The sequence below is a fragment of the Chenopodium album genome, chromosome 6 (assembly GCF_948465745.1).
Source record: "Chenopodium album chromosome 6, dcCheAlbu1.1, whole genome shotgun sequence".
In the NCBI taxonomy this organism is placed as follows: domain Eukaryota; kingdom Viridiplantae; phylum Streptophyta; class Magnoliopsida; order Caryophyllales; family Amaranthaceae; genus Chenopodium; species Chenopodium album.
This window is the reverse complement of record NC_137839.1, coordinates 2983505-2999577: the sequence shown is the minus strand read 5'-3', so window position 1 is coordinate 2999577 and position 16073 is coordinate 2983505. Positions and strand designations below refer to the sequence as shown.

The following is a 16073-nucleotide window of genomic DNA, read 5'->3' as shown; positions in this document are numbered from 1 at the left end:
GTTCCTTTCATCAAGTACCAAAAAATCACATTTTTCCTAGAAAGTTGAAAGCTCATAATTACTATAACTGTTAGATTCTTGGAATCTTCTCATAATTTATATATTGGGCTGTCAAAAGTCCTTAATTTATCCCCAAAGAAGTGCTGATATAGTCGGCGTTTAAAGATTATGAGTCTTAGATTGAGATGGTAGGAGATGCATCCCGAAGTCATACAATATTGTTTGAAACCATATATGATCACTAGCCAGTCACGTAAATATCCTTTAGTGGTTTTGATTTTATTGTAGGAGCTAAGTCTTGTACATAAATGTCTAAAATTTTGAATTAGAGGCAAACTAGATGGTTCCAACCACCCAAATGACCTAAAATGTTTTTCATGTTTCTACTTTTAAGTAGTATGTAAAAACTATTATACCTTAATTTTTTTATTAACTTTGTTCATTGTATTTCCTAAATTACCCTTGAATTTTCCACTTACTTCAATTTTGGAATTTTTTAACTTTTTTTTTCGCCCGAAAAAAAATTGCTGAAATTTTTACCATGGTCCCCTAATACCCTCCGAGAGTACAATTAGGTGGGTGGAACCATCCAATTTTCAGGTAAACGACCAATTTACCAATTTACAACTTGCACCGATCTCATTAACTCAAGCCTATCACGAACATTTATGACAGCATATAATGATCATATATGGTTCCAAACGGCATTATATGATCCGAGATGTATCCTCTAAAATCTTAAGGCTTTTCGGCACCAGGCCCAAAACCTCAAAAATTACTCAAAAAGCGTGGATATTAGCCTTCAATTTAGGAATTTTTTGACTTATTTTCGCCCGGAAAAAAAAATATTCGAAATTTTTACCATAGTCCATAATACCCTCCGGGCGTCCAATTGGGTGAGTGTAACTATCCAATTTGCCTTTAAACGACCAATTTACCGGTTTACAACTTGCAACGATTTCATTAACTCAAGCCTACCATGAACATTTATGACAACAAATAAGGATCATATATGGTACCAAACGACATTATATGACCTTGAAATGTATACCCTAGAATCTCAAGGCTTTCCGATATCGGGCCTTGAAACCTCTAAAATTTCTAAAAAAGCGTGGATATTAGCCTTCAATTTTGTAGTTTTTGACTTTTTTCGCCCGGAAATAAATTAAAAATCGTCAAAATGTTTACCATGATACCTAATACCGCCCGGGAGTCCCATTGGGTGGGTGGAACCATCCAATTTTCCTGTAAACGACCAATTTACCGGTTTATAACTTGCACCGATTTCATAAATTCAAGCCTACCGCGAACATTTATGACAACAAATAATAATCATATATGGTTCCAAACGGCATTTTATGACCCCGATATGTATTCCCTAGAATTTTAAGAGTTTTTATTTCGACACCCGGCCCCGAAATTTAAAAATTCTCAAAAAGCGTGGATATTAGTCTTCGATTTTGGAATTTTTTTACTTTTTAACGCTCGAAAATAAAATTTTCCGAAATGTTTACCATGGTCCTTAATATCTTCCGGTAGTCCAATTGGGTTGGCGGAAACATCCAATTTTCCTTTAAACGACCAATGTACTTGTTTACAACTTGCACGGATTTCATTAACTCAAGCACACTACGAACATTTATGACAACATATAATGATCATATATGGTCTCAAACGGAATTATATGACCCCGAGATGTATTCGGTATTCCTTAGAATGTCAAGACTTTTCTACACTGGGCCCAAAAACCTCCAATTTTTTTCAAAAAAATGGATATTAGCCTTCAATTTTGGAATTTTTTGACTTTGTTTGGCCAGGAAATAAAACTTGCCGAAATGTTTACTATGGTCCTTAGTATCCTCCGGGAGTCCAATTGGGTGGGTGGAACTATCCAATTTGCCTTTAAACGACCAATTTACCGGTTTACAACTTGCACCGATAGATTTCATTAATTCAAGCCTACCATGAACATTTACTTCAACAAATGATGATCACATATGGTTCCAAATGGCATTATATGACCCGTAGAAGTATCCCATAGAATCTAAACACTTTTCGACACCGGGGCCCTGAAACTTCTAAAATTTCTTTGGAATTTTTTGACTTTTTTTGTCCGAAAATAAAAATTAATGAAATTTTTAACATGGTCCTTATTACCCTACAGGATTCCAATTGGGTGTGTGAAATCATCCAATTTGCTATTAAACAACCAATTTACCGGTTTACAACTTGCACCGATTTATCAATTTACAACGGCCAATTTAATTAACTTGCACTGAACGCGACTTGAATCGAAATTGACCCTAACCCGTTTTAACCCGTTAAAACCCGAATTTTTACTAACTTGACCTGAATTCAGCCGGACCATTTCCTAACCCGACTCGAATTTAACTCAACCTGTTACAAACTCGACCCGAAATCAACCCGACTTGTTATTGACCTGACCCAAATTCACTCGACTTGTTATTGACCCGACCCGAATTTTACTAGACCTATTACTTACCCGACCCAAAAATTCAACCCGATCTTTTACTAACCCGACATGAAATTAACACGACTTGTTATTGACCCGACCTAAATTCTATCCAAATTGTTTTCGACCCGATTTCAAATCACCTTAATTGCAATTTAGACCACCTTATTATTGTTGATCAAAGCATTTTGTCAAGGGAGACCAAGTCGGTACAGGCCAGCAAATAAAAGGAGCATCATCCTCAAATTTTAGAGTTAAATATAGTTTATATTTGTTGTATGGTCAAAGGAGATAATTATCTTCCTAAATTATGGACTATAGTTCCCTAGTATATTGTCATATATATTATAGTCAAAGGAAATAATTAGCTTGATAAAAATGGTAATTATTTATTTATAGTTAGTTGAACCTGAATATGACCTGACTTGGAAATGATTTGACCTGATTGTAACCTGCAAATTATTGACTTGAACATAACCCGACTTGAATCCGAGAATGACCCGACTTGGAAATGACCCAACCTGATTATAACCCACAAATTATTGACTTGAACTGAACCCGAATTGAACCAGAGAATGATCCACTTGAAAATGACCCGACGTGATTATAATCCGCAAATTATTGACTTGAACCGAACCCGACTCAAACCCGAGAATGACCCGACCTGATTCTAATCCGCAAATTATTGACTTGAACCGAACCCAACTCGAACCCGAAAATTACCCTAACCCGTTTTAACCCGTGAAAACCTGAATTAAACTCGACATATTGTTCACCCGACCCGAATGTAACCCGACCCAAACCCAATAAGAAGTATGACCCGACTCAAGCATGACCCAACCCAAACCCGACCCACATAGGTTATGAAATTAATTCGAATTGACCCGACTCGAGTTGACCCGATCCAAACCCATCCCGTTTACCCGAATTGGCAGCTATTAGATGTGACTCTTGCTCATTGCTATATTGGTTAATTGCTATGATTTACTTTTATTTTCAATGCTATACCTGGGTTCAAAACACTTTATAGCGTTAAAAGTTTATAACCTAGCTATATAGGGTTGTATAATGAAAAAATATAATAAAGCATACACTATATGAGTCAACTTTCTAAATTAAGACGAATATTCCCAAGTTCGAATGTGTCAACGACTCAACAAGGAGTCAAATCCTATTTCCTAAGTCTTGTATGTAAAAGTGAGAACATAAAATGCAACCATGCATGCCTTAGTTTCTAAGGATCATACAGCATATATGGCAGACACCAAGTGACAAATTTGCCATAATATTCTCCTACTTCCATGGAATTTGGGATTGATTGAGAACTATATATAGCTTTCCACAACCTATACTACCACCTTTCGCAACTTAATTGGTGAATATTTTCATGCATAAATTACAAATTTTAAAAATATAAAAAAGGAAAGAACGCTTGATAGTAATTTTATTTGTACGTAAAATTTCTCAAATATACATGTTGAAGTATATAAACTTTTTAAACAATACATGCAAGTTTTTCACATTGAAAAAAGAAAATAGAAGAGAAGAGAGCCACATATAGTACTATACTAGAGAATTACATATGTAACCCTGAAAGCATTCATTTACAAAGAAGTGTGAAAGATAAATGTATAATGTGATAAATTCTTATATATTTTTTTTTGAGAAAATGATAAATTCTTATATGACTATAAGTCTTTAGATTATTTTTTTTTAAAAAATCTTTAGAGTATTTTAAAATTATTAGGGAAATTGAATATTTAAATACTATATTATTATACTACATATGCTCATAAAAACAGCTGTAAAATTTTCTAAGCATTAAATTTGATTGTTTTTTCCAGATATAATTATAAAATCAATTATTATTTTTGACGGATATGTAATACTTAAGCTTAAGTTTTTATTTGTTAAGTATATAGCGAAAGAAGTCGTATTAAAATAATAGATAAATTTATTCAAATAACAAATGGGAATATTCTAGACATAACCTAAATACTCTCATTAGGTAATCTTCTAATCAACGGGTTATGATCCTCAGTTATTTCTTGTCATTATAATATAAATTGTTTGATTAACACACACACACACAAAAACAAAAACAAAAAAAAAAAAAAAAAAAAAAAAAAGAAAGAAAGAAAGAAAGAAAAAAGAAGAAGAAATTATATCATACGTCTTAGAGCAGGTGTATACGTAGTACATACTTCCTCCGTTCTTTTATACTTAATTGACTTGTTTCATTTATCATGTTTGCCATTTGCTAATACATATATTTAACTTAATAACTTTAATTCTCCTTAGTAAAAAATTACTAAAGTTATATAATACTTCGTATGATACTTGTAGTACTTATTGAGATTATTCTATCAAGATCTCACATGAATTTATTTTTCCTTACATTTAATTTACAAAAGACGGTGAAATGAGAAGTGATAAATAGTAAAATAGTATAAAAATCAAATCGAGTAAAGTAAAAAAGAAACGGATGAAATACATAATACGGTTACTAAACCAATTAGTTACTAAAGTATTGTAGGAGCCTGTTACATGTCCCACAAAACTAGAAAACTTATACTTCGTAGTTCTTTTGACCCCTTCACCACCATATAAATTGACACTTCGTTCAACCTTCTCCTTGATAATTATTTCTCTCGTCAAATACCTTCGTATATTACATTTTAATTAATTGGGTTTTAAGGCCGGGTTTCCAAGCTCCTATATTTTCTCTTCTTTCAAATTCTTTTTTCAACAATATTTTGGATAGGATTAAGAGCTTAATTAACACCCTCTTCCTTATAATTATCCTCATTTTTGGATAAGAATACAAATATCATCATCATACCCTCTTAATCTTATACTAATATCTCATTTCTCTTCTAAAATTATTATCCCTTTTGATTTACACTAGTAAAGAGCTAGTATATTCATATTTGTTTTTAATTCTAATATTTATCAAATTCAACATGGGAGAAGCCTAATCAGTAGTACTATAATTATTACTACTGTTGAGTATTATCATCATATGGACCCTTTAAAGGAAATGGCAGCCAAGCTAGCACAAGACCCTCACCCGCAATCGCCATCGACGAGGCGGGTGTGGGTACCCGGCCCGGTGATAGTAGGGGCGGGCCCATCGGGCCTGGCGGTGGCAGCATGTTTAAAGGAGAGGGGGATCCCTAGGTTAATCCTAGAGCGGGCCCAGTGTCTGGGCTCGCTCTGGAAACTCCACACCTACGACCGCCTTCGGCTCCACCTCCCGAAGCAGTTTTGTCAGCTGCCACACTACCCATTCCCACAGAGCTTCCCTACATACCCCACAAAAGAGCAGTTCATAACCTACCTTGACTCCTACGCCACACACTTCAACCTCCGGCCCATGTTCGGGCGATCCGTGGTAAAGGCCCAGTACGATACCCTCCACGGGCTGTGGCGGGTACTCGTGTCCGGGCCGAAGAAAGAAGTGGTGGAATATGTATGTCAATGGTTGGTAGTGGCAACTGGTGAAAATGCGGAACCATATATGGCAGATATAGTAGGAAGAGAGGAATATAAAGGAGTAATAATACATTCAAGTGAATATAAGAGTGGAGAAGAGTATAGTGATAAGAAGGTAATGGTAGTCGGGTGTGGTAATTCGGGTATGGAGCTTTGCTTGGATCTTTGCAATCATAATGCTTATCCTTCCTTGGTTGTTAGGGATTCTGTAAGCATTTCTTTCTATCTCTCTTTTTTTTTTCATTCATGATTTATTGCTATTTTATTTTTTATTTTTTTTGCACAAATTTCAATGAGGATTTAACTACCATCACGGAATTCAATATTGATTGTTTAACTACCATGATTGATTGATTGATGTTAGAGTGTTTAACTAGCTTAGGTTAGAGGATTAATTAGTTTGTGATATAAGGTAATAATTTAAAGATTTTTGAAAAAAATGTAGATAATTACTATTCTCTCAGGTTCGTGAAGTAAGGCGTGTAATAAAAATGAGATTTTTTAGAATATTAACAGAGTGAAATATGAAGTATGTTACATACCGAATGAACTTTCAAATTTAAATTTAGTGTCTGGATTGATAGTACACTTCCTTCTTTCTAGTTGTTTTTTTTACCTTCAAAATAATTATGCTTTAAAGGAATGATATGAATTACGTCAAACAAGTGTGACATGCATCATGAGTATGACAAAGTAGATGAATGATCCAAGTAACATAAATTTGGAGTATTACTTCAAATTTGGCTATGATGTGCATTTTAGCTGCCACGAATTGGTTTGGTTAGGAAATGACGATATTAAAATTTTAAGTTTGTTTAGAAATGATGATTAGTGTTAGTATCAAGCATTATTTTGTTTCTTTCTAATCTGTCCTTCACATCGGTGTTATTGATTGGATATCTTTATCATTCGATAGGACCGTCATTTTTATTTTAATTCTTTCTGAGCTTAAGATGGACTTTTACATAACGAAAAAGAAACAGGGACCAATACATTTATTTTCATATATTGTTTATTGGAAATGGTTTTTATATACTTTCAATGTGCTAGCATGTTGATTCTAGATAAGAATATGCACAAAAACTTTACCTAGTTAGGAATAACTTTAAGTCCAAACATACCAATTACCGAAAGATTCAATGACGAGTTTCCATGTGTTAGTCGAATAATTTCCCATTAGGGTCATCTTTTTTTTTTGATAATCATTAGGGTCATCTTAATCTACTAATTTCAGCATTAACAATAACTCATAACCTTTTTTGTTTCGAATTCTATCTTTTTTAGGATGGGATGACGACCATGTACACCATATTTTGTCCTTTCAAAAAGAAGACCTAATTAACAGTTTCATTATTTTATTTTTTAGATTGCTAAATATAATGTTATTATAATAAATTTAATGGTAGAACTTTTGCAGTCTTCTTTTATCCTAGTAAACTTCACTTTCTTGGAGGTTGTTTGCATGCTTATACATCTTCTTATTAGTCGAATCTGCCTTATTCTTTTTTACTGACAAATTTTGGCATTCTCTAAATTAATCTACATGCATGTTACATTTGAAATTAATAAATAAATAATTTCAAGAGTATATGACTATTCTATGTGGTGTGTATCATGTGATAGACATTGCTTTTAACTCTAACAAATAAATTTCTACACATTTGATTTTATACTATATCCTTAATTTTAAGACATATAAAATATCCCTTTGTTGCGAGGAGAGTATATATCTCGAACACAGGTTAAATCTACTAGCTAGTGTACATAAACAACACACTTGTACGTACTAATCAAGAGGAAAAGTGCAAATATTGTATTGTATAGGTTCATATATCCCATGAGAAGTAAGTGATGCACTACTTCACCGAACATCACCTCAATTTGTGGCCAATCATTGTTTATACTTATTATATATTAGTATTAATAATATTATGTATAGACAAATTAAAAATCTTTAGATCCGCAAGTGACTCTTTATGTACATGTAAGTCTACTTTATTGTCATTAATTGCCTCTTTTCTCTGATTTTTTTCCATTTAGGTACATATACTTCCACAACAAATGCTAGGAACTTCAACTTTTGGATTGTCAATGTGCTTATTAAAGTGGTTTCCACTGAAGTTAGTGGATCAATTTTTGCTACTAATCTCTCGATTAATGCTTGGTGATACTGCCCAATTTGGCATAAATAGGCCGGCAATTGGCCCCCTTGAATATAAGAGCGTCTCAGGAAAGACTCCAGTGTTAGATATTGGGACACTTTCTAAAGTCAAAGATGGAACTGTTAAGGTTTGCTCTATACTTTTATCGTTTAGTTTAATAAGATTGGATTAATGAGATAGGAGACTAAAACAGTTGGTACGGTTACATTTCTTACTACCAGGTGTAAAGTCATAGGTCGAATCTCACCAACTATTTTAAAAGGGAATTTCCCAAAAGTCCTTCCTCCTAGATAACGAGTGGACTACTTTGACACTTTTCATACAATACGTGTTAAATATCATTTACCGATAGCGATTGACTTAAATTTAACTTTATTTTCTAATCAAAGCTTATCTACACTAAATCTTATTATATTAGGTGAATTAACCATTAAATGATTATCTATATGACCATATCCCTTTTTAGGTTACATTTACTTATTTTTTATATAAAAAAAAAGGTTTTGAACTTATATATTTTGCTCACAATTGATATCAAGAGATAAATAGTGAAGTGCTATAATGAGATGATCAAAATTCTTTGCATTAGAAAAATGGTACTTCATATGAACATTTAATAAAAGAAGGCATTCATGTGACAAATTATAGTACAAGATTTATTGTAGAACGGAGGGAGTAATGTCTCTAATGAAAAGACATATATATTTGTTAAAGATCACAATTTCTAATCAATATTAATTAATATAATGGTCCAATTAAGCTAGCTCTAACTTTACTAAATCTTGTACACACAGGTTTTTCCGGCGATTAAAAGATTAACACGTCAAGGGGCAGAATTTGTTGATGGAAGAATGGAAAATTTTGATGCTATAATTTTTGCTACGGGTTTTAAAAGCAACGTACCATCTTGGTTAAAGGTTAATATTTTATGTAACCTTCAATCTAAATTTTGCTCCAATTGATCAAATGTTTTTCAAATACTTGTACAAAATTAATAGTTACAATTTTTCATATACAAACAGATCGAGTACTTTAAAATACTACTCCGTAAAACATATGTGATTGTTATATTTGAACGAATAATCGACACACGTATAATGATATTAATGCAAAAATTTTATAACTTTTGTACCTTATAGGATACCACTATGTTCTCTGAAAAGGATGGATATCCGGTGAAACCATTTCCGGAAGGATGGAAAGGCGAGAATGGATTATATGCCGTAGGTTTCACCAAACGGGGCTTGCTTGGTGCATCTCATGACGCGATAATGATAGCAGAAGACATCGATAGAGATTGGAAAACTAAAGCAAAACAATTGATGCAACAAAGATCAATCTTAGAGTAAGTAAAGAGCTCTACATAATGGCAAACTATGGAGTAACAAATTTATTGTTAGGTAATGTACTAGGGCATCAATTTTGTGGTTTCTTGGTAATGAAGCATATCATGATTCCATGTAAATATTTTTTTGTATATAGTTCTAGAAATGCCCTAGGTATAGTAGGACAAAATAGAGAGAATTTGGAGGATTGAATATCAAAGTGGATATTCTTCTTGTTATCTTAGACTTAGACTAGTGCAAATATGTTTTAAGACAATTGTGGTATTTGCGTATATATGAACTATAAATATAGTATATGTTGCCATTGAAATTTTGAATTTAATTGTTCAATTTAACCTCAAGTAATTTAGATTATGTACCATCAAAAGTATATATATATATATATATATATATATATATATATATCGAGGCAAACCAACAAAAAATACAAGAGAAAGAATATGTCAAATGTCTCACCCCCATTTGTAATTTTATTGCCTTTGTGATTTGTGTATAAAAGGTCACAACTTGTACGAAGTATATTTCTCACCCTCATTTATACTCCGTATTTTGTACTCTGTATAACCTATGTGGCTCATACGGACGGAAAAGAAAAGGAAAAAAAAAAAAAAAAAGTTCAATGCCAAAAAAAAAAGGAAAAAAAAAAAGTCGGCAGTGGAATAAAAGAGGTGGGGGCAGAAGGATTTGATAAAGAGAGGGAATTTATGTAGGAAGAAGGGCCAATTATTTGTTGGGCCCATGAAGCTGGACCTCTCAGCCTCTATCATATTTTTAATATTTTTTGATTGAATATGAAGAAAAGACTTTTGAAAGTAACATTTTGATGTTGACCTTAATTTTTTGTACAATCTAATCTATCATTCATTTATTCCCTTCTTGCATATATCTCCTAACCCTAATCTTCGATTTTCTGTACTTTGTAGTATTCCTTAAGATAATTGATAGTTTTATGCAGATTTACTTCATGTATTCAAGTGGACGTAAATATATAATTGCAGATTTTTCATTATCAATTTCTAAGTTTTTAACCTTGTTTGTTGATGTATTTAAAATTTTACATTGTATATCAAATGCGCTCGAGTTATATGCCTTTAAAAAAATAAATAAATAAATTATGCTTCAATATAAATATATATATTAGTAATAACAAATTTTTTTGTATACATCCGATATACAAAAATATTATTGTATATTAAAGTAATTTTTTTTGAATTTAGGGTTTATTGAATTTAGGGTTTATTGAATTTAGGGTATTTTTAGACTTTTTGAGTAAGTTTTATCAATAGAGCATAAATAACTTTTATTTGACTAGCTTTTTAATTTTTGAATTATAAATAAAATAAAATGGCTGAAATGTGATTTTAAAACTCGTACTTGTATATTGTATAATATTAAGACGAGCTGCTTATATTGTGACACAAGAGTTTCATTTTGGAAATTAATAAGAACATAGACTTTTGAATATAAATATGACTTACCAATAAAATGGATCTTGAACTTGAGAGCTAGAATTGAATAAGATCAATCCATTATGCAAGATCTAAATTACGAATACATAATTTTGTGGTGATGAAAAAGCTACTAAGGGCCTGTTCACATAAACTGAACTGAATTGAAATGATTGGAGCTGAACTAAACTGAACTGAACTGGGCTGAAATGAATATTTTATGAGAGATGAAAATTAATTAAGAGCTGAACTGAACTGATTGGAGCTAACTGAACAGGCACTAACTCCGTTTCGTACTTGATTTTTTTGCAACTTTGAAATATTTTATATCTCACAAATAATACTCCAAAGTTGCAAAAAATATGAAATGCAGGGAGTAATTAAAATTGCATTTTGCATCTGTTTTTGAAAACTAAATCCGTCTTTGTAGTTTAAAATTTGGACACATTTGTCATTATTTGGCTCATAATAAGCTTATAAGTATCCTTGTTGCTATCCAAAATCAACATACCTAAGTCATGATCTTATGTGTGGCTTTTTCCAGTGTTGTTACTATCATAGTTAGGCACATATATATTACATAAATTATAACGAAAAGAAAGTAATAGTATGACAATGGAATTTCACACATGAATTAAGCATAAGTTTCATAATTTGATTAAGTATTAACATATATCATAATAATCAATCAAGTTGTTTTGACAAAGAGCACAAATTGGAGACTAACAAGAATAGTAATATTAATTGTGGTCCGCATTATTGAAGAATGAAGATGAACATTAAACAGCTAGCTATTGACCTAGTGAATCAGTGATAAGGCTGCAAACAAGGACTAATATGAAGAGAAAAGGACTCTCCCTACATTATGTGACCACTTGTATATTGTAATGTAGACTGAGTTATGATTATCTAGACGTAAGAATTCGTTAAATCAACAATATAATTAACCATCAAAATAGCATCTCCAATGTACCAAGTACTACTGTACTAGTGTACTACTATGAATAAAGTACTTATTTTTAAACGGGAAAAATTAGTAAATGAATTGTTAACAACTCGTATAATATTATCTCAATTTCAAGAACGAAAACAAAGTTGTTCTACTTGTGTATCTAACACGTGATTTTAATTTAAATTTCTCAGGAAACTTATATTATGTGATTTTAAGTTTATTATCAATTACAATCATAGTAGTACCTAAGGACTAAGGTCCTTTTAAGGAATTTCTGTTGTAATAAAAGATAGGGGTAGATGAGGGACTTGATGAGGCCTTGAGGGTGACTAAGACTTAGGTCAAATTGACACACATTACTGTATAATAGATATCTATGAAATTGGAAACAAATAGGAATTTTTTAGACAGAAAAAACAAAGGTTAAGAAATTGAACATGATTGGAATTGGACCATAAAATAAAAGTGGTAGATATCTATCTCTCTCCCTAAGTTGTCATAATTTGTAAGATATATCAAATCCAGGGATTATGCAAGAGAGGTATGGTTCATCTTTAGTTCTTCCTATTAGAAGAAGATTGTCTTATAAAAATGTTTAAACGAAAAAAAAAAAAAAAATTACTCTTCTTGTTTCCTAATTTAATGATGTTATGGAATGAGATTATGAGATGATTGATTGATGAGGCCGGGTTTTAACTTTTTGGGAACAACTAGATATTTTTACTACTACCTCCGGTTCAAATTACTCGCAACTTTGGGGTATTATTTGTAAGATATAAAATATTCCAAAGTTGCGAGTAATTTGGACCGAAGGTAGTATATAATTTTCATCATTTACTCCGTAATTTTAGAGTAGTTTTATATCAAATTATCAACTAGGATTGATGGAGTGCAACACAAACAAATCTTGAAGCAATTTCAGAGATAAACAGTAGAGTGCGTGCATGCATAGGGCCGGGCTATGCATGATTGTTAACTACTTAATTAGGCCTGTTCAGTTCAACTTAATTTCAGTTCGGTTCCTAATTTCCTTCTCTCATAAACAATTCATTTCAGTTCTTTTCAATTCAGTTCAGTTCAATTCGGCCCTAATTAATCAGTTCAGTTCAATTGTTTTCAGTAAATCGGAACAGACCCTTAGTATTTATGTAATGGCATCATTCTAGCACAAATGCTAGCTCGGAACTTCAAAAGAATATTTTTAAAAATCACATCATCATAAATACTCAATATAATAACCGGTTAAATTAATTTACATCAACATAATTATACAGTGTGCATATGTGAATGCTAAACCTAAAATCATAGTAGCAATTAATGCAAAACAAACATACTTATAGTAGAGAATTTGGTGATGGTAGTACATACAATTAGATTACGATGGACAAAGGAAAGGGGGGTCCAATTGCACGTGATTTCCACAAGGGTTATACGGTTATACCAAGTGTTAAATGTTAAACTTGGTATGTAGTAGTAGTAGTAGTGAGTTTCATCACACTTTCATGTATGAACATACAACTTTAAATTACTTGGCAAAAATGTGACCCGAAAACTAATTCTCACCCACCCACCCGTAGAAAAGTTAGATGGTAGCTAAGACTAAGGACCATAAAATTCAATACTATAGCATGGTTCGTCATGTGCCGTTGGTACCCGTACGTTTAAGTTTTAACCACCGTGGTCCATATGAAGAAAATTCTTTCACTATATATGATTGACTCACTTTCATAATTTCTAGCGATTAGGTCCCCCACTTGCTAATTTGAACGATTAATCCGAGGTTTGGGATAATCTATTCTACTTATATATATACAACAATAAGACGTATAATTTGACTGATTCAATTATTTAACATCGAAAGTCTTAGTTAATGACAAATGCCTCTCTTCAATCTTTCTTTTGTTATTAAAAGTAATGACCTTTCTTTATAATTAACACCCTAATTATCTCAAACTTTTTAAAAGGTAGGGAATACTGTCCGAGTTTACTAAGGACAAGGAACAAACCCACTCATCAATTCGAAATAATAGACAATAGTTGTTACAATATTAATTAGCTTAGGTTCCAAGTAGATCATAATGCATCGTGTTACGAACTTGTTAAACTCTTGAAAATTCTATCATTCGGAGTAATAGTCGATGATCTTATTTATAAAAGAACATTCTTGATCATTTAAATCTTACTTGTATATATGGATTAATATAGGCAAACGTATTTTGAATAACTAAGGAGAAATTAAAGCTATAATAACCACATGTAATTAGAAAAAGAAACAAGAACATTAGTTCTCGAAATTAACTCAAACAAACTCTCATTTCTTAAATAATAAACACGATGGAGCTCTATACTAGTTTCCTAAACACATAAGTTAGTCATGGCATATAAAAGGTCCAATGGAGCACTAGTTTCCTAAACACATAACTTAGTCGTGGCATATAAAAAGGTTCATGAACTAAAAAGGGCGAATGCCATCCTTTTTTTTTTTTCAAAAATCTAAATTCTCAAATTAAAAAGACGAATTTGAATAAAATGTGATCGATCATTCAAGACAAAAAAGGTATTATGCCGTATAAGAGGCATAGAGAGACTCATAGTTCAAGGGGCCAAGCATATTCCCTAACCACCACTTTTGTATGCAACTAGCTTTCCTAAACTTCCCATATAGTAGCTCTTTGGATTGTATAGTAACAATCACTTTGATAACATTCAAAACGTGGCATATCTAATAACCCATCAAATGATATTTTAAAAAAACAAATTGTATTCCATTGAAAAAGGGACCAATGCAAATCAAGGTATTTGGCTTGAGAAATCTATCACTTTTATCACCAAATTTGGTACAAAGTTAAAGGGGTCCATCCCTACCAATTAGGCTATTATCCCCCAAAATGAAGGGCAGTGAACGAATGAATTAAAGGGCGTGGGAGAAAACGTGGGGATCGTATCATTAACCCTTTATTGCGTCGGATGAAAGGGCCATTTCATGCAGGTCTTTAACCAATAATCCCTTCGTATTTTTGTTTAAGGGAAGCAACGGTAAAGAAGAAGACGTACAATTTTCAAAATTCAACTAAGAAAAGTAGTGATGATCAAATTTAGAGAAATAGCTAGCTAACCCCTTCCTTATAATGGAATTGGATCTAAATCATTGTTATAGTGCATGCAAGTACAAAATACTCATGGTGCCGAGGCTAGGCCTGTTTAAAAACGACAACTTTAAGAAAATAAAACAAAATCTCTTTTAAAATTAAGTATTTTACCAAGTATATTGCAGTATTAAGGTGATTTCCTTACCCACTCCTTTACTCTCAAGCATTGACCTGTATAGTTGGGCTGACTAACCAATAAGAGGTGATGGTTCAGTTGGATCCTTTGTCTCAACCACAAAAAAAAAAAAAAAAAAAAAAAAAAAAAAAAAATAAAAAAAAGCTCATTCTTATCATTAGGACCTATGTTAATTATGTTATCCTAAGAATAAAACGAGTGTACGGTGAACAATGTGCACTCGAACATATAAAAACCTAATTATTAATTGCCTATTTTAGATAACTAGCTAACCTCTAGGCTCTAGCTTTCAATATATGGAATTAGCTTAAATCTTACCAAAAATAAAGCAACCGGACCAGTTATTAATTCAACAAATGCAACGACTAATTTTGTAAATTATTTGTCTTGTAAAATGTCATTCATTATACCAATCATTTTTATCACTAGATAACATCTGTCTCTTGGGCACTCATCATTCCACATGTTATGGACGCTTTAACTCCGAGGTTTTTGCCTTGCCCTAGATTTTATGTTGCACTCATCATTATATCAATCATTTTTGTTCCAAGTTTATGAAAAACTTAACTACGGGATTCAGAAAAGACTCAATACAATATGGTCCAAAAGAGTGACTCGTTCCATTTGCCAATTAAATAAAGTATGTTTATCATAATAATCCACTTATCAATTACCACAATGAGATTATTGTATAGTTTATAGTAATAATCTGATTAAAAATGAACATTAATATACGGAGTACTTTACTTTGAAAGACTAGTCACTCAAATTCGATCTATACTGAATTAAACCAAACTATTGGAATAGGTTGTCAATTCAGGTAAACGGGTCGGGTTTGGGTCGGGTAAGAGTGGATCGGGTCAATTCAGATTAATTCTATAACCTATGTGGGTCGGGTTTGGGTTGGGTCAT

The 16073-nt window shown here is 32.1% G+C and overlaps 1 protein-coding gene across 1 annotated transcript; it reads left to right on the top strand.

Annotated features, from left to right (window-relative positions):
• Positions 1–5170: 5170 nt before the first annotated feature.
• Positions 5171–9676, top strand: LOC145634277 (indole-3-pyruvate monooxygenase YUCCA2-like). The gene is made up of 4 exons (XM_081685699.1): positions 5171–6176; positions 8009–8257; positions 8925–9047; positions 9270–9676. Exons 1-4 carry the CDS (start codon positions 5496–5498, stop codon positions 9477–9479), a joined length of 1263 nt encoding a protein of 420 aa, XP_081541825.1. The 5' UTR covers positions 5171–5495; the 3' UTR covers positions 9480–9676.
• Positions 9677–16073: the final 6397 nt, after the last annotated feature.

What these genes read in the sequence shown, in the direction of transcription:
- LOC145634277 (XM_081685699.1), top strand. Translation starts at nt 5,496, where the DNA reads ATGGACCCTTTAAAGGAAATGGCAGCCAAGCTAGCACAAGACCCTCAC. An exon ending in TCAAAGATGGAACTGTTAAG is followed by an intron (nt 8,258 to 8,924) that starts GTTTGCTCTATA and finishes TTGTACACACAG; the next exon opens with GTTTTTCCGGCGATTAAAAG. An exon ending in ACGTACCATCTTGGTTAAAG is followed by an intron (nt 9,048 to 9,269) that starts GTTAATATTTTA and finishes TGTACCTTATAG; the next exon opens with GATACCACTATGTTCTCTGA.